The 22,269-nt window shown below is 46.4% G+C and overlaps 1 protein-coding gene across 3 annotated transcripts in view; it reads right to left on the reverse strand.

Annotated features, from left to right (window-relative positions):
- Positions 1-22,269, reverse strand: part of MLLT6 (MLLT6, PHD finger containing) — a 396,940-nt gene that overhangs the window by 116,093 nt on the left and 258,578 nt on the right. For all 3 annotated transcript variants that reach the window (XM_069237485.1, XM_069237484.1, XM_069237483.1), the window contains 2 exons: positions 21,289-21,460; positions 13,735-14,292 (listed from right to left, as the gene is read on the reverse strand). In XM_069237485.1, coding sequence (XP_069093586.1) covers positions 13,735-14,292; positions 21,289-21,460 — 730 coding nt within the window. The remainder of the gene's footprint in view (positions 1-13,734; positions 14,293-21,288; positions 21,461-22,269) is intronic.

Consider the following 22,269-nt stretch of genomic DNA (forward strand, 5'->3'; position numbering starts at 1 on the left):
ACAGGTTTTGGTACTCACAGTCGTAGAGTAGTCCGGGGGTCCTCTCTGAGGTGTTGGTTCTCCACCAGCCGAGTCGGGGTCGCCGGGTGCAGTGTTGCAAGTCTCACGCTTCTTGCGGGGAGATTGCAGGGGTCTTTAAAGCTGCTCCTTTGGATAAAGTTGCAGTCTTTTTGGAGCAGGTCCGCTGTCCTCAGGAGTTTCTTGTCGTCGTCGAAGCAGGGCAGTCCTCAGAGGATTCAGAGGTCGCTGGTCCCTTTGGAAGGCGTCGCTGGAGCAGAGTTCTTTGGAAGGCAGGAGACAGGCCGGTGAGTTTCTGGAGCCAAGGCAGTTGTTGTCTTCTGGTCTTCCTCTGCAGGGGTTTTCAGCTAGGCAGTCCTCCTTCTTGTTGTTGCAGGAATCTAGTTTCTAGGTTCAGGGAGAGCCCTTAAATACTAAATTTAAGGGCGTGTTTAGGTCTGGGGGGTTAGTAGCCAATGGCTACTAGCCCTGAGGGTGAGTACACCCTCTTTGTGCCTCCTCCCAAGGGGAGGGGGTCACATCCCTAATCCTATTGGGGGAATCCTCCATCTGCAAGATGGAGGATTTCTAAAAGTTAGAGTCACCTCAGCTCAGGACACCTTAGGGGCTGTCCTGACTGGCCAGTGACTCCTCCTTGTTATTCTCATTATTTTCTCCGGCCTTGCCGCCAAAAGTGGGGGCCGGGGCCGGAGGGGGCGGGCAACTCCACTAGCTGGAGTGTCCTGTGGTGCTGTGACAAAGGGGTGAGCCTTTGAGGCTCACCGCCAGGTGTTACAGCTCCTGCCTGGGGGAGGTGTTAGCATCTCCACCCAGTGCAGGCTTTGTTACTGGCCTCAGAGTGACAAAGGCACTCTCCCCATGGGGCCAGCAACATGTCTCTAGTGTGGCAGGCTGCTGGAACCAGTCAGCCTACACAGATAGTCGGTTAAGTTTCAGGGGGCACCTCTAAGGTGCCCTCTGTGGTGTATTTTACAATAAAATGTACACTGGCATCAGTGTGCATTTATTGTGCTGAGAAGTTTGATACCAAACTTCCCAGTTTTCAGTGTAGCCATTATGATGCTGTGGAGTTCGTGTAAAACAGACTCCCAGACCATATACTCTTATGGCTACCCTGCACTTACAATGTCTAAGGTTTTGCTTAGACACTGTAGGGGTACAGTGCTCATGCACTGGTACCCTCACCTATGGTATAGTGCACCCTGCCTTAGGGCTGTAAGGCCTGCTAGAGGGGTGTCTTACCTATACTGCATAGGCAGTGAGAGGCTGGCATGGCACCCTGAGGGGAGTGCCATGTCGACTTACTCATTTTGTTCTCACTAGCACACCCAAGCTGGTAAGCAGTGGGTCTGTGCTGAGTGAGGGGTCTCTAGGGTGGCATAATACATGCTGCAGCCCTTGGAGACCTTCCCTGGCATCAGGGCCCTTGGTACCAGAGGTACCAGTTACAAGGGACTTATCTGGATGCCAGGGTGTGCCAATTGTGGAATCAATGGTACATTTTAGGTGAAAGAACACTGGTGCTGGGGCCTGGTTAGCAGGGTCCCAGCACACTTCTCAGTCAAGTCAGCATCAGTATCAGGCAGTATCAGGCAAAAAGTGGGGGGTAACTGCAACAGGGAGCCATTTCTTTACAGTACCCCTGGTACCAAAGGCCCTGTGGCCAGGGAAGGTCTCTAAGGGCTGCAGCAGGTATTATGCCACCCTGGGGACCCCTCACTCAGCACATGCACACTGCCTCACAGCTTGTGTGCGCTGGTGGGGAGAAAAGGACTAAGTTGATATGGCACTCCCCTCAGAGTGCCATGCCCACATCTCACTGCCTATGGCATAGGTAAGTCACCCCTCTAGCAGGCCTTACAGCCCTAAGGCAGGGTGCACTGTACCACAGGTGAGGGCATAGTTGCATGAGCACTATGCCCCTACAGTGTGTAAGCCAAACCTTAGACATTGTAAGTGCAGGGCAGCCATAAAGAGTATATGGTCTGGGAGTCTGTCAATTACGAACTCCACGGTTCCATATTGGCTACACTGAAATCTGGGAAGTTTGGCATCACGCTTCTCAGCACAATAAATGCACACTGATGCCAGTGTACAATTTATTGTAAAGTACACCCGGAGGGCATCTTAGAGATGCCCCCTGAATACCAGTCTGACTCCTAGTGCTAGGCTGACTAGTTTCTGCCAGCCTGCCACAACCAGACGAGTTTCTGGCCACATGGGGTGAGTGCCTTTGTCACTCTGTGGCCAGGAACAAAGCCTGCACTGGGTGGAGGTGCTTCTCACCACCCCCTGCAGGAACTGTAACACCTGGCGGTGAGCCTCAAAGGCTCCCGCCTGTTGTTAAAGCACCCCAGGACATCCCAGATAGTGGAGATCCCCACTTTTGGCGGCACGTCCAGAGGAGATAATGAGAAAAACCAAGAGGAGTCACCTACCAGTCAGGACAGCCCCTAAGGTGCCCTGGGCTGAGGTGACATCTGCCTTTAGAAATCCTTGCATTTGGAGGATTCCGCATATAGGAATAGGGATGTACCACCCCACTTCCCTCAGGGAGGAGGTACAAGGAGGGTGTAGCCACCCTCAAGGACAGTAGCCATTGGCTACTGCCCCCCAGACCTAAACACACCCCTAAATTGAATATTTAGGGGTGACCCTGACCCCAGGAAATTAGATTCCTGCAACCTACAACAAGAAGAAGGACTGCTGATCTGAAAGCCCCGCAGTGACGACGGAGACACCAACTGACTTGGCCCCAGCCCTACTGGCCTGTCTCCAGACTCAAAGAACCTGCACAGCGACGCATCCAGTGGGACCAGCAACCTGAGGACTCAGAGGACTGCCCTGCACCTGAAGGACCAAGAACCTCCCGAGGACAGCGGCTCTATCCAGAAACAGCAACAAAATTGCAACAAAGAAGCAACTTTAAAGAGACTCTCACTTCCCGCCAAAAGCGTGAGTCTTCACCCTCTGCACCTGATGCCCCCGGCTCGAGTCCAGGACAACCAACACCACAGAGAGGACTACCAGGCGACTCCAACGACGTGGACACCCTGAGTCAACTCCCTGCACCCCCACAGCGACGCCTGCATAGAGGATCCAAAGGATCCCCCTGACCGCGACTGCCTGATAACAAAGGAACCCGACGCCTGGACCAAGCACTGCACCCGCAGCCCCCAGGACTGAGAGGAACCACCTAACAGTACAAGAGTGACCGGCAGGCAGCCCCCATCCTAGTCCAGTCAGTGGCTGGCCCGAGAAGCCACCCCTGTGCCTTGCCTGCATCGCCTGAGTGACCCACGGGTCCCTCAATTGCTTTCTATAGCAAACCCAATGCCTACTTTGCCTACTGCACCCGGCTGCCCCTGTGCCGCTGAGAGTGTGTTTTGTGGGCTTGTGTGTCCCCCCCCCCCCCAGTGCTCTACAAAACCCCCCTGGTCTGCTCCCTGAGGACGCAGGTACTTACCTGTAAGCAGACTAGGACCGGAGCACCCCTGTTCTTCATAGGCGTCTATGTGTTTTGGGCCCTCCTTTAACCTCTGCACCTGACTGGCCCCGTGTTGCTGGTGCTGTGGCTCTGGGGTTGCCTTGAACCCCCAACGGTGGGCTGCCTATGCCCAGGAAACTGACTGTGTAAGTGCTTTACATACCTGCAAATACTAACCAAACTCACCTTTCCCAGGAACTGTTGATTTTTGCACTGTGTCCACTTTTAAAATAGCTTATTGCCATTTTAACCAAAACTGTGTGTACTACTGTTTTAAATCAAAGTTCTATACTTACCCGTGTGAGGTACCTTGCATTTTATGTACTTACCTCAAATCTTGAATCTTGTGGTTCTAAAATAAATTAAGAAAATATATTTTTCTATATAAAAACAATTGGCCTGGAGTTAAGTCTTTGAGTGTGTGTTGCTCATTCATTGCCTGTGTGTGTACAACAAATGCTAAACACTACCCTCTAATAAGCCTACTGCTCGACCATACTACCACAGAGCATTGGTATTATCTAATTTTGCCACTATCAACCTCTAAGGGGAACCCTTGGACTCTGTGCGCACTATCTCTCACTTTGAGATAGTATATACAGAGCCAACTTCCTACAACGTTTTAATGTGATCACCTTCCAGATTCCTTTTCTACTTGATGTGTAACAACCTCTAGATTGTTTAATACTCCTTTAAATGTGACCAATGATTTGCCACCCACTCATATAGGGGGAATATTTGTATTCTTGTAAGTGGAATCAGTAGAATACATGATGCCACATTTATCAGTGCTCACACTGTCACAAACTGCAACTTAAATAAAAGAGAACTTGCCAATGTAGTGACAGTAAAAACATTGCTTTCCAAGTGTTTAATTCTACCCGCAGAAAAATCTTCTCCTTAGATGGATGTGTTGATAATTTCTTCTACTGATCACGAATAGCTGTATGTGTAGGGTATGAGTGACTTAGCATATGCTCTTTTCACACTTTTGGAATAACTTCCACTTAATGAGTCAGTAAACTACATGAACAAGTAACTTACTTTCAGTAACACCTTATCTGGTAGAAACTATATCTAGCTGCAGATTTCTTACCGTTGGCGTTGTCCACAATAGAAGTGACATTCGCTGTGCCTATATAGGCGCCATCCAGGCATGCTGACGTCAGTTCTTTTCACAACTTTCCACACCAGAAGCGTGCAGCCAACACTGACCACTGGTGTGGAAAACTGGGACCTAGAAAGGAAGCAGCCCTGTCCCTAGAAATCCATTCGTACAGTGGGGAGGATGGGTGGGTCGGTAAGGAATCTGTGGCTAGGTATAGTCTCTACCAGATAAGACGTTACAAAAGGAAAGTGACTTGTTCAACTGATAGAGATTTCTAGCTTCAGATTCCTTACATTAGAATAGATGCCCAAGCAGTACCATCCCTAGAGGTAGATCTGCAGACCAACTTCAGACAAGGAATTCCTGCAGGATCGAACAGGTAAAGTCCCTATCCCAGCGGACTTTATTGTTCAGGCAGTAGTGATCTGTGAACATGTGCAAAGAGGCCCATGTTGTTGCCTGGCAGAAGTCCAGGATCGGAACTCTGTGTGCTAACACAGTGGTCCAGCTTTAGTTCTACTGAAATGAGCTCGCAAGCCCGCAGGGGGCTGCATTCTGGCAAGTGTGTAGCAGAATTTAATACATAGTATTACCCATCAGGAGATGGTCTGCTTCTGCATGGCCAGTCCCTTCGCTCCGACACACCCTACGAAGAGCTGGTCATCCAACCACAACTCTTGTTCAGTCAAGGTAGAATGACAACACTCTTTTTGGGTCCAGATGGTGGAGCCGCTGCTCTTCTTGAGAGGGATGTGGAGGAGTGTAAAAAAAGTAGGCAAAGTGATGGATTGGCCTATGTGAAATGGAGTGACCACTTTTGGGAGAAAGGGGGTCCTAGTACTAAGCACCAGTTTTTCAGGATGAATTGAAAGGTATAGAGCCTTGGATGATAATGCCTGAAGATTGCTTACTTTTTGGGCAGATGTGATGGCTATGAGGAAGGCTGTTTTAATCAGAAGGAGCCTATGGGGACAATTATGGAGTGGCTCGAAGGGAGCAGGCATCAAAAAAAGTTAAAACAAGATTAATGTCCCACTGAGGCATGAAAAGTGGCAAAGGGGGAAAAAAGGGGACTTAAAGAGTGATGCTGGTCAGGAAGCCACAAAAAAAAAGCACAGTTAGCAGAGCAATAGCCTTTAGGAGTGCCCAGAGCCGAAGAAACAGAATGAAAAGCAGACCTTGAGAAAGAGGGCAGAAAGGGGATTAATTTGTTTTTCTGCATACCATGCCATAAACTGTCTCCAACAGCAGGTGTATACCATCTTGGTGGAGGGATGTCTGATGACATCACAGACTTTGGGAGTAAGGTTGAAAGCTATCAACTGTTACTGCGCAAGAAGGTGGAGGACTGGACAGGTTCGGGTGAAGAACCCTCCCTTGCTGCTGCAACAGAAGATCCTCCTGAATGAGCAGCCTGATCTGAGAATCAATGGCCATGCTCAACAGCTCAGGATACCAGACTCTCCGTGCCCAGTCTGGAGCCAAAAGGATGACTTGGGCCCAGTTGTTCTTGATCTTCTTGAGTTGAGAACTTTGGGCAGGAGTGTTAATGGCGGAAAGGCGTACAGGAGGCTTATGCTCCACTCAAGACAAAAAGCGTCTCTAGGCGAGAGTAGCCCTGCACAAAACCGCTGACACTGAGTTCTCAGCGGAGGCGAACAGATCTAACCATGGCTTTCCCCACTGCTGCAAGAGACCTTGCGCCACCTCCGGATGGAGATGCTATTTGTGATCTGCTAGGCATCGATGGCTGAGTTTGTACGCCTTGGCATTCATTGAGCCCGGCGGGTGCTGAACTACCATGGATATGCCCTAATTTTCCAGCCATGTCTAGAGACGCAGGGCTCTTAACAAAGGGTTCATGATCCCACCGGCCCTGCTGTTGCAGTACTATATGGAGGTGGTGTGGTCCATGAACACCTAACTAGCATTCCCTTGATGGGGGGTAAAAAGGCATTTAATACCAATCGGATCAGAAAGACTTCCCTGATGATGTACCCACTGGAACTTCAGGTCCCACTGCAGAGCCTGCATATGCCAGCAGGCATGTGTCACTAGCAGGAGCCTCAGAGTCTGTACCACCGAAATCCAGGATAGGGGCTAAAACGTTGGTATCATAGCCTGAATATTTTGGACTCGCCATTTGGGAAGACAGGCCCAAAATGGTATGGCACGTTTCCAGAACAGCTCTGATGAAAGGGAGCCTATGGGAGGGAGTCAGGTGTGACTTTGGCACATTAATAGTGAACTCCGGCGAATACAAGCAGTCCGCCGTAGTCTGGAGGTGGGAGAGGACAGCCTGGGGTGAGCCCGCCGCCAACAGCCAGTCGTCAAGATAGGGGAATCACCTTGGTGAACACCTGAGGGGTGCAGGTAAGGCCAAAAGAGAGCACAGTGAACTGAAAATGCTCATGGCCTACCATGAATCGCAGGTTAACACCTGTAAGAAGTATGCGTCCTGTAAGTCTAACGCTACAATCCAATCTCGAGGGTCCAGGGCAGACAGGACCTGACCGAGCTTGAACATTTTGAACTTCTCCTTCTCGAGGAAGTAATTGAGGGGTGTAGATATAGGACAGGACGAAGGCCTCTATCCTTTTTCGGCACCAGAAAGAAGCAGGAATAGCAACCACGGCCCACTTCTGGTGTCAGCATCCTCTCTTGGCCAAGAGAGCCGTGACTTCCTGGGGGAGAAGGGAGAGGCGATTCTCCGTCAGCCTGTCATAAGATGGTGGCATGGGGGTGGGGTGGTCACGAAGGGGAGGGAGCAGCCCTTTAGGACAGTCTGCAAAACCCACCTGTCTGATGTTATGGGCTACCAGTATGGTAAGTGATGGCAAATCCTGCCAACTTGATGTTCCTGATGATCTGAGGACAGATTGTTAGGGTTTGGAGCTGCAGCTGCTTGGGTGGTGCTCTGACCTGACCGCAGGCTGCCCGACCAATGAGGTCTGTGGGTACCATGCCCTCTGCCACGCAAAGCCAAGGGGAACATGTGCTGCACTGTGGCTGGGTAGGTACAGAAGTGGCTAGAAGCCCCTTCTGTAGCCACAAAAGGTGAATTGAGGGTGATAAGGGGTCATAGAAAGGTCCACGGACCTGGCCATAGCCAGACTGTCCTTAAAGCGCTCCTGCGCTGAATCCACAGGAGCCATCAAAGGGCATGTCCATCAGAGATGAGTCAAGTCCACAACGTATGGTGAACTTCACTGCATCTCTTCCGTCGATGACAGCCTGAGAGAATATGACCTGGGCCTCCTCCGGAACCCCTGGCAGCACCTACACAACTGTGTCCCACAAGGCGTGGGAGTAATGGCCCAAAAGGCATGCAGTGTTCACGGACTACAATTCGAGGCTGGTGGAAGAAAACATCATCTTCCCTAAAGTGTCCGGGCTCTTGGATTTCCTTTCCTGGGGTGTGGCAGGGAATGCACCAGTATTTACATGAGACATAGAGGCTTGGGTAAGTTTGAGTCCCCTGGAGCAGGGCGGTGGCGACAGACAATGGTCCTATTCATTGGAGAACCTTTGCTGGGTTTGGAACATGATCCCAGTAGGAAGTCAATGTGGGCTTTGTTGAACAGGAGTAGTGGTTCTGAAGGGGAGACTCCCGGTTGCAGCATCTCTGTATGGCAGTTACTCTTGACTGCCATAGAGGGTAGGCTAAGGTCCAGGACCTGAGCCGCCCTCTGCACCACCACTGCAAAGGACGCTCCCTCCTCTGTAGCCACAGTAGGGGGAGAAAGCATACTAGTCTCTGGAGAAGTATTCAGTTTGCTGGCTTCACCCAGTCCCTCACATCAGCCCCTGTTGGTTTCTTCACAGTGCTGGTATTCTTTAGGGTCCAGCGACCCCTCCTATTATCTTAGTCGTCCCCCACACCCTAAGAGTCCTAGCTCATAGGAATAGGGCTCAGGCTCCAGCCTGGAAGGCATGGCTCCAGAATGCGCTGAAAACATCGTTGGGTGACGGCCCTCTGTCTCCGTGTTGGGGGATCAGAATGGGGGTGCCGGCATCAGCACTGGTGTCGAGGAAGTCTGAGGTGGTATTACCAGTGCTGGTCCGGATCCAAGAATGGATTCTCTCGCCCTACTGGAGCCGGGAACAAAGCAGGGAAAAGAGTCACCGGCGCGGACCCAGAAGGAGCTCCTGCCGACCCCCTCAGAGCCCAAAGGCCAGGATACCCAAATATGAGGTGCATGGCCTCACAGTATTCTTTAAGTTGGGCCTGGTCGCTCGGTCTCCCGGAAAATCGGGGAGGCGCATAGATGGCCTAGGCACAGGTTTTACCACAGAGCCAGGCCTCGAATGCTGACACTCTTGCGACGGATGTGGAGAAGTCAAAGACCCCTCAATGACTTCTTCTTGTGGCAGGACTTACCCGAGCGGCCTGACACCCTGGGGTGTGACAAAGACCTCTGACTCCACAACCGCTCCCTGGACCTTCCTCTCGACAGGAACCTTGATTGTCTTGGTGTCGCACAGTGAGCTGCCGAAGCTTGGGGATCTCTTCCCTCAAGGCCTTAAGGTTCTTGCCGTGGCAATCAGAGAAGGCATTGGGGTCGTGATCGTAATAAAGGCACCAAAGGCATACACAATGCAGGTCTGTCACTGACATTGGTCAGTGACAAGCGCTGCAGGGCTTGAAGCCGGCCATCTTAGATGACATTCCTGCCACATCAGAAGGAAAAACTCAAAATGTCAAAAAAAATTAGTCAAAAAGACTAGGGGCAGCTCTTCTCTAGATCTGCACTGACTGGCACAGAAAGAAAAGAACTGATGTTAGGGCGTCTGGGTAGTGCCTTTATAGGAACAGCGAAGGTCACTTTTGGCGCGGATGATGCCACGTGAAGCCGAAAGACGCTATCTACCTGCGTGCAGAGGTACTGCTCATGAAAAATCTACCCGATCCAGTCTGGCACCTGGGGATAATTCTAAGGTAAGGAATCTGTGGCTAGAAGTCTCTACCAGATGTGAATACACATGAATCCTGTGGTGTTTGAGATGTGCCGATACTACTGCCAAACATTTTATGAACGCTCTTGATGCTAATATCAACCGAAAAGGAAAAAACGTCAATTGATAATGATTGCCCCTCATCACCTGTGATATCTGTGATGCTCCTTGTTCACAGGCATTGGGTGGCAGGGGTCAATGAGGGCTATGGTGGCAAAGAAGCCTCCTTACTCCAGCAATGGTGACACTTCTTGTACTGTTGTACTCTTGAATTTATATGGCCAGATTTAGAGTATGGAGGAGAGTACTCTGTGCCAACCGTGATGGAGTATCATCTCTGCCAAACTGAAGGTCTACCTGCCTCATTGAGAGTAGGGGGACCGTGAATGTGTCGACTGGAGAGACTACCTCTAGAATGAATAAACACTCACTCTTAACCTATCTACATTGATAAATGGAATGAATTCAACAGTCATTGAACCGAAAACACTCCTTCAAATGTTTATGTTATTCATAACTTACTTTCATTTACATATTTTATTTCTTACACTTTATCACACAGCTTTCATTTTATTCTCATCCTTATTTCCTTCATAGTCAACAAATTCATTTATCCCACTAACAGTACAACACAATATCTAAATACCATACAAGATATATAACTGAGCACCCCACTCAAAAACATTGCCTCTTATTCAGAAATGCACTCATGCACACACTCCATACAAACATTACCCAAGATCCCCACAAAAGTCATTCAACAGCCCAACAAGGAGACCGCTCCTCATTTAGTCTTCTATTGTTCCATCTTGATCCGGGATCTTCTACTAGTATTGGTCAGCGCAGACCACACCATCTCCGCACCAACATACAACTCTGATGACCCAAAAGAGTAATAGCAGTTCTCGAATTTGCCATTTGTTCGCCCGCCCTGTTTTGAGTGGGTGGACAAATGGCAGGTTTTCCTTATCTATCACCGGCAGGTTAAACCTGGCAGTAAGGGGGAGTAGAACTAGAAAATGACCCCGTGCCATGGAAACTCCCATGGTGAGAGAGCGTTATTGCTTTTTTTATTTCACAAACAAAATCCTGTTGACTGAGCCGTCATTCAAATTTTTAAAAGCATTTCCAGGAAAAGCCATGACGGTGTTCCCTGGAAATGCAAGAGATGTCTGCTAGGCCAGCAGACTTCTGTAAATTTGGTGGGCAAAGTACCCTCACCAGGGCAGGAGTAAAGTCCTCCGGCATAGCAACGGTAGTTAATACGTCCGAAAAAGTCTACATCAGGCCCAAAGTCTTTACATACTTGATCAAATCCTTTAAATCCAGAATCAGTCTTAATGTAAGGTACTACTTTTAAGTCAGGAAGTAAACTGACAACACTATTGCTGGATTCCTATTTGGGTCGTTTTATTGCATATTTTACAGCTCTTGAATTTCATGTAAGAAAATGTCGTTTGTACGTTTGTTGTTTTTGTTTATTCAGTTGTTTTCTCAACAACTTTATGCTTTACTATATTTATTACCCATGTGTTTATGGGGATTTTCTGCCACTTTTCCTCCCTCCTACTAGAGTGTTGTGATTGAAGAAGCTCTACACTGAGTCAGTTGTTGTTTTGGCCCATGCCCCTATTAGACTGAGCTTTACCTCTTCCTCTGGCACGAAAATTGCTTCTCCCCTGGGTAGACAATTGCCACTAACTGTTTGATTGCTGGCTACCTGGTATTTATGTTCTTGAAAATTACTTATTGAAAAGGTGGTATTCCTCGGCCCCCTTCTTGCTTAATGTAGGCTCTGGTCTCAAATGTGTTTTTGTTTGCAGTGCCATGTGCACTTTTGTCATCCTTTCTAGTGACTCATTAACCGCACTACCACATAGATTGTCCATTGTGAAGAGTTTATTAATGGTGATGGCTTGCAACTCTGGTCTGAAACCTGAGATTCTTAATTACCTGTCTCCGGAGTGTGGTGCTTGTCCACACGTGTCTGCTAGCTGTGTCTACAGCATCTAACACAGACTTCAAGCATATCGTTTTTCACCCTTTTTTTGTATTCATCAGGGAAATGCTGCATCAATTCTCCAGTCTCATCCCACTGCTTATGGACGTACCTCTTGGCACATGCTTTGGAAATTGCAACTCTCCAGTGTGTGGCAGCAGATCTTCCTGTCTATAACATCTAGACTCACACTGCCCCTATCTAGAGGGAGGCACGTAAATGCTGGTGCACTTGCTCTCTTTCTGGCTGTAGCTACAAATAAGAGAATCAGCTGGAATGTTTCCTCTTATATATTATGGGTATCTTGGAGGAGGCTTGCATTTGTTTTCGACACTTGGAGTCACAGCATTAGAAAATGCTTGCTCTTCAAAAGATTCCCTAACTTACTGTGTGATGCTTGGCAACAGAGGTATGCACAGATGTTTCCTTCTATAGGCTTCAGAGTCTCAAGTAAGAAGCAAGTCTCCTTCAGTTCCTTTTCTAACTGAACTCCAAATGTACCTGCCGCTCTGAATGTCAGTGTGTGAAACATGGACATGCTCTCTGGGGGTGATAGCTTTAAAGTGTAAAACTTTATTTCCTCTTGTGTAGAATCCGCATAGGTGTTCTGCATTATGTCATTAGCATTCTGTCTTTGCGTGTGTTGGTATGCAAGTGTCCTCAACATTAGTCCCATATGTGTATTCGCCTTCATATTCTAACTGTCGCTCTGGTTAATCAGGTTGCATCCCTTTCCCTCCTGGTCTAATTCCTCCAGGGTTCTTATATTGGCTGACTTATAAGGAATCCAGTATGCAACGATTACATCAAATGTCATTTGTATAAGGATTTTTACCTTGGTCTTGAGACATTGCTTTCTTCTTCTGGAGTTAAGCGCCTTTTAATGAACTTAAAACATTGTGTGTCAAGCTTGGTATCCTCTTGTGAGGTGAGGGGTTGTCTTTTTCCTTGTCCGTGCTACGATCACCCTTCAGGTCCAGACTCTAAAGGCTTGTCTGCAGTGGGATCTTAGTTCGTTTCAGTAGGCCCCTTTTTCACTAGTCTTTCAACTGCTGATTATCTTTCGGCATCAAGGATACCTTCTTACCCACCGAGTCTGGTAATCCTGCTGGCTCGGAGCAGCTTTCCCTATAGGGCACTGTTGGCCTATGCTTGTTTGGTGTCTATCAGTACTGAACGTTCGATGTCGGACTCCTAGTGGCCGCTCTGAGCCACTTCACTCTCTTCTACTACATTGCACTTCTCCCCCTGATGATAACCACAGGTCTTCAATGACATGTCCTTTGCTTCATCCACCTCTGTTTTTCCCTATTATGAAGGGTTTTCAGCTGAAAGACTACTCTAACTTGACACGCCTTGACCTTATGGTCCTTTAGTAAACACAAATCGCAGACTCCTTGTGAGTCCTTTCCTGACAACTTGTGGTGGCACTTGGAACATAAAGGCCCAAATGCCTAGAGGGTGTGTTATACTGCTGTTAATGAGAGGCCCAGAGATGTGAAGTGGTCCCTTAATAAACATTCTTCCACCTCCTGTGGTTGAAGTTCCCTTAAGAAAAACCTTCTTTCTTCAAGTGGTCATCGAGGTTGTGTCAGTCAACATCTTTCAGCATTCTTCTCATGGTTATCTTGGTGGTCCTTCAATGGTCTGCGAAACTGCCTGTTCTTACTGCCAACCCCAGCTTTCTTCAGCATCCTCATATTGAAGTGATTTGATGAAGAACCCTGGATCCTGTCAATGTTGTAACAGTGGAAAAAAATATTCTAAAGATGGCAACTATTTCATGGAACATTGTGGGCTAGCACTCAAAGTCAAAGGGAGGTCCTTAGAGCTTTTCCCAGGGACGACACCCACAGTTTTCGGACCCGACTACTAGGGGGGTGAATTATGCATAGCACGTGAATCTAGAGGAGATTTCCACAACAAAAACCTCTTTTTGATTTGTAATGCAGACTGCCTGAAGGCTGCCACAACACAATTTTTCATACAACAAATTCCCGCACTCTTAAATGACATCCCAGCTTCATATGGCATTATATAAAAAGTAATAAACAAATCAATAAGCACATATTTTGTAGGCAGTTATCAATTAAATGGATCTCCAGGGCTACAGAATAGCGATATAAGAAATCTGTGTGTTACTGAGCACCTCTTCCAGAAACATACCTGAGGATAGTGTATTAGACTCTATGCCGAGGCTAGGAAGGGAACCAGCATGGCTGAAATTTCGTGAAGAGCTGCAGACACTAGAGCTGACAATGGAACCCCCAGAAAATGGGGAGGATGCTGTTGCTGTTGCTCCTGTCAGTGTCAAAGTTGGGGTCTCCTTGTTTTTGCTGCCTTTTGGCCTCCCTGGGCCATGCTTGCTTTTCTTACCACCTCTCCGCTTTTTCTCCTTCACGTTCTCCAATCCATCTCCAGCAGCAACTGGTGTGGTTCGTTTGTGACTCACAGTCAAGGGGCCACTAGGTAGCGTGGTGGCTTTGTAGTCCATGGGACAAGAGTCTCTGCCTCGTGGCTGGCTCACCGATGTGGAAAACCTCATGATGGACCCAAAGCTAGAGAAAGTCACCTTTTGCTCAAAGAGCTCTGCCTTTGGCCCTGGATACGGTGGGGAACAGCGCGGTGAACAAGTGGGTGTTGCCTTTTCTTCCTGCTGCTGCTCTAGCTTTGGGAATGTCATAAACTCTTGGGACAAAGGTGGAAGAGAGATGGATGGAGCACCTATAAGAAACAAACATACACAGGTTATCCGAATTGCTCCAACAAAGGTCATATTCAGCTCTGTGCCACAGCAGAGTAAAAAGTGATCTATCCCAGTTTATAATTTACCGACCAGGTCCAATAGCATTGTTATTATAAGGAAAGGCGAGAGGTCTTATGATCTTTTTGTTTAAAAGAGAGGAATCCTAATCTCTCTTCATAAAAGAAATATACGATTTACTTGTCTGGAGTAAAGATGCATGTTACATCTTTCAGGGAAGTAAAGAACGGATATGATTCATTCCCTCGATAGGAGGAAAGTGCCACATGGATGAAGTAGTACAATTAACTCTTGATGGAGGGACTGAGTTCGATCTTCTTCTGAACAGCAAGAAAATGAAAGACACAACAAGAGAAATAAGAAAAAAAATACAAAGGAAAGAGAAATGAAGATAGAATTACAAGAGGAGAAAGAGGGAGAGAGTTGTGGAATGGTTACCTCAGAGCAGTAGGCGGGATATGATTTTCTCTTTGGAAGGAGAGATGTGGAATTACGTTTTTGGGGAGAAGAAAGACATGGCTTGACCATTTAGGGAAAGAGGTGTGGCACAGTTACCTGTATTGGGACAATACAAGTGGCCAACCTGCAGTCACTGTGTCAAAAGATGCGAAGGACGAACAGTATGGTTCAGGCTAAGAGTCCAAGCTATTGCCTTTCTAGTTAATACATGGCTGTCAGTAAGTTTTGTAGAGAAACACAGGCGTGTGTAAGGGACTCAGAAATACCCTCTCAGACAGAAGCTCAATTATCCACTGGAAGTCGAAGTCGGAGTTGACAAGGTTAATAAAGTCTGAAGCTGGGAATAAAGTTTTCTTTTTTCATATTAGTATGTTCCCTAACCAACCTATGATTCTAACCTGCTGAGGATAGAAACGGCAAATGTTTAAAAAAAAATGCTAAAGGATGTTGAACTCACGTCTATCCTCCCTTCATTGATGATGCCTATAGACCCACACGAATTCCACTATATAGTGCCTGGTAACACAGTCACAGTGCAGTTGCTTCTCCGTGAGCACTTCAGTCCACACAATTATTGTTTACTTGGCATCCCTTATCTGATGGCTTCATCTCTTGCTCGTAAACTCTGGTTTATTCAATTCTGAAGCATACTGCGTCCAGAAATGTAGTCTATCCTCAGGATGCTTCCAGGCCACAAGTCCCAGAAAGTAAAACCCACATAGCCACAGTTTTAAGTGCCTATGGCCTGCTCGTCACAATCATGCTTGGAATACTGCAATTAACTTTCTTTGAGAGCTTTGAAAAGATATTTGGCAAAAGGTAGCAAGGTGAGTTTGGAGCTCTCTTGGCCTATGCATTTAGGAGATTATTTCTAGGAAGCACAGTAAGTATGGATCAGTGACATATATCCCACCACTAAGCTGTGGAAGGCCAACCACAGAGACGGTTAAACCGGGTGCGACTCAGAGGTGAAGTATGACCCTAGACATTATACCCTTCACGATAACGGCATAGAATAATCCAATGTGCTGTCCAAGCACAAACAAAGCTTCTATTCCGAGCTTTCTTTCACATTGAACACTCAATAAAACATGTCCAGATTCCAATGCCTCTTGTATTATGTGTGACCTAGTTTCAGACACAAACAGAAGGTGCATATCAAGCACAGCTTGGCACATACTGGGCTTGAGAAGGCCAACAACCTACCAAAAGCATGGTAAGGTAAATGCAGTACTAGGTCAGCTATGGAGCTATACTATTCCCTATTATCATATAGTGTAAATCTTCTGCAGTGGACATTAATGCTATCAGTCTAACCGAAGATATGTGGTCACTGCAGGAATTAATTCTAAACACGTCACTAAACACTGTCCACAGTCCTTTACAGGATGTATGTCTATCCATACTGAGGGCTGGTGCACGAGGTGAGAAACGATCTGCTTTGCCTTCGATCTTTAGTCAACCTTGGAGAATGGATCTGCTGAAGGTAATGATACTTACGTGTAATCCCACTTTTGCTTCGCAGGAATCATCAGCTAAGTAGAATATTCTTGTCAATGTGCAGGGCCAAGAACCCTGCATGCAGGTGGAACCATTCTACGTTTATAACTTAAGTGAGGATTTTACGACACAGAAGGAAATGTTACTTGTAATTCTAGTCCTGTATTTTAGGTATCCCCACTGAAGTCATCAATGGAAATTACTCCTGCCTTCGTGTGGGGATCCCCACATGCTGGCAGGAATATTCTACGTTTATGACGATCACTGAGGATCCTATGATGGAGAACCAAAGCTAATGGTTCCTTCTAAGGCCATTTCGCATGCACCTTGTAGCTGCCTACTTTTTCTTAAGAAGACGAGCAATTGAATACATTTATAAGGGATCACAGTCTCGTAGCTTCCTACTAGTAAGGCTTTCTAATCTGAATGTTGTGCCAACACGGCGACCCTGCTGGTACAGGATGATGTCTGCCATCTGTTGCATGGCAGTGTAATTTGCACGTTAGATTTATTTGAATTCTTAGTGGCTGCTGGCATGATGGACCTGGTAAATGCTATTACACTCCCTCAAAGTACGAATGGTCAGCAGTGCTGGATTGGGTCACTTCCTTTTAGCCTCACACTTGCTGCATGCTATTTTGAGGAGGGTAAGTCCTTCAGTGTCCCAATATCCTACTGTATTCTCCAGAGGTCAATGCACTCAGCTTCACTTATTATCTATGGTGCCACAGGGAGATTTCATCAGTGAGGCGACTAACCTACTTCCCATTATATTATGTTAAAGGGATTTGAATGGCGTACAATCTGCCATTGGTACAGCACTGCAGCACTAGCCAAACTATTCTGAGGTTTCCATCACAGACTGTAGTCTGTTTCAGAAGTATCAGTTGCTACCACACATGCATTTACCACGTATGTAATACAGCAATACTATGGACCTTTACCACTTGTTGTATTCTTTACCACGTATTTCTTGTGGTGACTATGAAAATACATATTTGTATGTCTGTATGCTTATAAATATATAAAAATATTCATCTTTTGGGGTATATAGGATTAATTATATTTTTGGTGTGGGCAAGTGACCAACAAGCCCCCCTCTTTTATAAATACTGTCTCATACCCTTACCCATCCATGGGCCCTTATAACCACTTACTACCCCTTTCCCTTACCCATCCCCGAGTCCCAAAAAAACACTTACTACGAATTACTGCCACCTACCCTTACCCACTCTGAACCCCAAAAAACGTTAACAACCCAGACCCTTACCCATCTCGGAACCATAATAACCCAATAATAACCCTCACCTTACTCATCCCTGAACCCTAAAAGCACTTATAGGTCCACCGACTTACCCATCCCTTAACCCTAAAAAACCCTTACTGTCCCCTACCCCCACCGTTACTCGTTTCTAAGCTTTCAAACCCTTTACATCCCTTACAACCCTGTAATTCCCTTAAAAATACACTTAACTGCGGGGTAAAAAACCCACATTGTTAAGTTCCGGAAAACAGCATGCTCTGTACTTACCTGTGTGGTAACTGTTGCATTGCAATAGTAACGTATACTAATCCTGCGTTGTGAAAACTGTATACCCCGATTCAGCCTGTCATAATGTATAAGGAATAGACCCAGTATTGTGTGCAGGAGTAGACTGTCTCAGACATTGAACACCTCCGCAATCCAGGAATAGACCCAGTATTGTGTGCAGGAGTAGACTGTCTCACACATTGAACACCTCAGCAATCCAGGAATAGACCCAGTATTGTGTGCAGGAGTAGACTGTCTCACACATTGAACACCTCAGCAATCCAGGAATAGACCCAGTATTGTGTGCAGGAGTAGACTGTCTCAGACATTGAACACCTCAGCAATCCAGGAATAGACCCAGTATTGTGTGCAGGAGTAGACTGTCTCACACATTGAACACCTCAGCAATCCAGGAATATACCCAGTATTGTGTGCAGGAGTAGACTGTCTCAGACATTGAACACCTCAGCAATCCAGGAATAGACCCAGTATTGTGTGCAGGAGTAGACTGTCTCAGACACTGAACACCACAGCAATCCAGGAATAGACCCAGTATTGTGTGCAGGAGTAGACTGTCTCAGACATTGAACACCTCAGCAATCCAGGAATAGACCCAGTATTGTGTGCAGGAGTAGACTGTCTCACACATTGAACACCTCAGCAATCCAGGAATATACCCAGTATTGTGTGCAGGAGTAGACTGTCTCAGACATTGAACACCTCAGCAATCCAGGAATAGACCCAGTATTGTGTGCAGGAGTAGACTGTCTCAGACATTGAACACCTCAGCAATCCAGGAATAGACCCAGTATTGTGTGCAGGAGTAGACTGTCTCAGACATTGAACACCTCAGCAATCCAGGAATAGACCCAGTATTGTGTGCAGGAGTAGACTGTCTCAGACATTGAACACCTCAACAATCCTAGACAAAATTGAGTGTCTAACCACACTGCAGAGATTAAATTCATGCTTTTTCTTCTATGAAAAAATTCGCCCTTCCTGTCTTGGCATAGGGATATTAAAAGTCATGCATTTCTATGTGGATATGCGAATAACATGCATTGATAAAAAGATAATTGGGGAGATTTTGGTTTTATCACATGAAGTTGTAAATTGTGCATGTCCTGAGATCTGCTTGGCGTGGCTTCCTCAATACACTCCAAAGGCAGGCTGGCATCACACAGTTAGTATCTTATTGAGCACAAAGAGATCTCAGTACAGAGACAGCCAAGCTGCTTACCTTCCACTGCTCTAGGATTCAGATGAGACTGATTCTCATCACATCAGGGATATATGCTGATTATGCATTCTGCCTTAAGGGCCGCTCTTTATAAACATCCAAGGCTATAAAATAAAATTATTACTTAACTGTAGGAGTAAGTTTTGCAACTTGAAGAATTTTCTGGATTCACATGCTGTGCAATATTCCACCATCTGGTTGATGGGCCATGAAATGGGTTCCTTAAGTCCCTTTTCTATTGTTTATTTTGTTGTGGCTGTCACCAAGCTGCCGGTCATTTGGCCCCTTGTCCCTCCTTAAATGAGGTCAGCTGTACACGCCGGAAGCCCCTTGATGAGGGTGCAATCTTCGGATTCTTTCTTCCTCTGTCTGGAAGCACAGCTGAGGTTTTCAGAGCCAAAGCAGGGAGAACTTTAGTTAAAGATCCCAAAAAATACTGAAGGTCAGGGTTTTTTTAACCGATTTACAGACAGATCTCAAAGGAGATGCAACTTTGTGTCTGACTGGGGTGTCTCAATTCTGGCTGTACAAACTGTTTTTCTTTTCGAAAAAACAAGGGAACAATATAGTTTGTTTTTCAGTTTCTGTATTTGTTCACCCAAGTATGAGAAACATCTACTTCAGGGAAGAATCTGTCTTTCAACCATATGTACACCATATGTACAACATGTTTTTTAAATACAAGAAGTTGAAACAACATTCATAAGAAAGTTAAACCATTTACAGGCTTTGATTCTTTTTAGTTCTTCTTTTCACATGAAGAAAATACACAGCGCTGTAATTAAAGAGGGATGTGACACTAGCACTTTCGACTAGCAGGCTTCCTCGGGTGAACAGTGCAGCTTCCTTCTCTGTCCCCTTCAGTAGGAAGTCCCCTCGGAGGACTGGGTTAGAGTGTTGCATCCCTGTACCAAAATGACTGATTCTGTCTCTATTCATCATCTACGGATTCCTCATTCTTTAGCAGACTCATATGACTAACATCCAAGTGGCCACAAAGTGATCTTTGTGAGTGTAATCACAATGTTTAAGGCTTGAACTCTGGTCTGGGGAAAGATGTGACTCCATTCTAGTACATCCTTTACCTTGTTATCTTGCTTGTGTCTTGTTCAGCATCTTCTGCAACACCAATGGAATCATGCAAATCCCATCGGGTTGCAATTGCCTCTGAATAAAAGCCGAGTATTTTGTTTTGCTTCACAAAATTGTTCAAAGACATTTTGATAGGTATAGTTGGAATATTTTAGCAGTTTATTTTCTATACCTGTGTGGTGCCAAGGCCTGGAACTGGGGTTCCTTTATAAGTACAGGTATGTTTCAGTAAGAACATAAACAAATTCTGGTGTAAAAAGGCCTACATGCTTCAAAGCTTATTTCTGCAAATATCAGTTCTACTCCATTCATACTCGAGGCTGAAGGCATACGCCGAGAGTGGAGTCGGCTAGGAGGTCGAATGGCGGAAGCAAGACCAAACACTGCAGAGAACTGTCCATGATAGTTCCGAATAATAAGGTAGTCTTTAAGACGTGCATGTCATTCAGCCAATGATCTTGTCAGATTTTAATCAGAACCAAGAAATATTTCCGTTAATTTTTTCAGAGTCCTTTTAGAAGCGAAAGGACTCGTCCTAAACTGGATTTTGTGAAAGCCCTAAGCTTCGACACTGAGTGTATAATATCGGTCATCGTATTTCCATGCATCTTATGTTAGCACAAGACGCACCGCTCGCGCTAGCCACGCCGAGGCACGTCTTTTGCTGAAGTCTCCAGGCTCTTAGTAGTTGCCACAGATTAACTCTCGTGCAGGTGTGGCACTCTTTCCACAGGTACATAAAATGAGGGCTGCAAGCATAAGTGGCACAGCATAGGGACTCTTGAATTTAAAGTCCAAAATACATTCTTCCTTCATGCCAGCAGCCATCAAGTTTAACTCTCTATTTCCGTATGCATGCCATTTTGACAGACAGAGATATGGAACAAAGACAGGCGTACCCGAGCAGCAATGTTGCTATGTGTGAAGCTGGCATGGGTGAGACAATGCGCAGATCCACCCTTCCCATGTGTTTTTCACTCTCTCTTGTGCACAATGCTGCAGTTGATTTTTCTACAGGAGACTATTTATTATGTGCCTAGTAAAAGGGAAACAGCTGGACCGCTGTTTTACTCCTTTTCTGAAGGGAGTCAATATGGTTCGCATGTGATAGTAGTGAAGAGGGATCATCATTACCTGTCTGGAAGGTGCTACTTGCAGACGTTGAGCAGAAGTTGGAAGCACCCTTTCCACTTCCTGTCTTTCTACCTCTGTGCACTGTGCCATGACCTGACAACTTCTTCCCTTTGACTTCTGTCCTCACAACCTCTGGGCTGTCCTTCTCGCTCTCGAGTGGGTCAGCTGTGTTCTGTGAGAGAAAGAACAAAACAGGGGAGTTAGTGTAGTATTAACAGCAAACATGTATTGCACTTGCATTTTAGTTAAATGGGTAGTCAGAATATTGCCTTTACCGACCCCTGGTCCTTCTTCATTGTACTTCATCATGAAGCCAATCTCGTCCCCGTCCCCAGAACACTGCTCAGAGGGGAAAGTGAAGATATAATTCCATGCAATACATGCATAAATGGAGGATAACATCTGTGCCTGATTTCAAGAAACCAGTGCTTTTGTGCTGGAAATGTGGACATCATGTCTGAGAATATGGCCAGGATAGCGTGCTTATTACAACTTTTCTCTACATGGCCACCAAGTGTGAAGACACTCTATGAACATCACATTGTTCAACAAGGTCTACTATTCATAAGCCCTGGAGCTCCACAGTTCTGCAAGAAGACCTAAGGCTGCAAAGACGGTCCTCAGCTCCACAAACAGGCCTGCAGTTCTTGCTGGTTGTGCAACAAAGTACTCAGGACGAGCACACTGCTTTAACAATACATTAGGTCTCCCACAATGCACCTAAGCCAAACTGTGAGGTGCCTGGAGGACTCTGAATAATATCTTAATGCAGTAGAAACAAGTAGCGTACCGCAGTGTTGCAAGACAGCCTGCAGATTTACCACACCATTCTACACGGCCTGAAGCTACTCCACCATACAGTGCAACAGGATCAGTAAGTCTACCACAATAGGCCTGCAGCTCCACTAACCCAGCACAGAAATGTCAGAACATCCAATATACAAGGTAACAGGGCTTGTAGATCTACCACATGGAGTAATA

Source organism: Pleurodeles waltl, chromosome 6 (genome assembly GCF_031143425.1).
Source record: "Pleurodeles waltl isolate 20211129_DDA chromosome 6, aPleWal1.hap1.20221129, whole genome shotgun sequence".
NCBI classification, from domain to species: Eukaryota; Metazoa; Chordata; class Amphibia; order Caudata; family Salamandridae; genus Pleurodeles; species Pleurodeles waltl.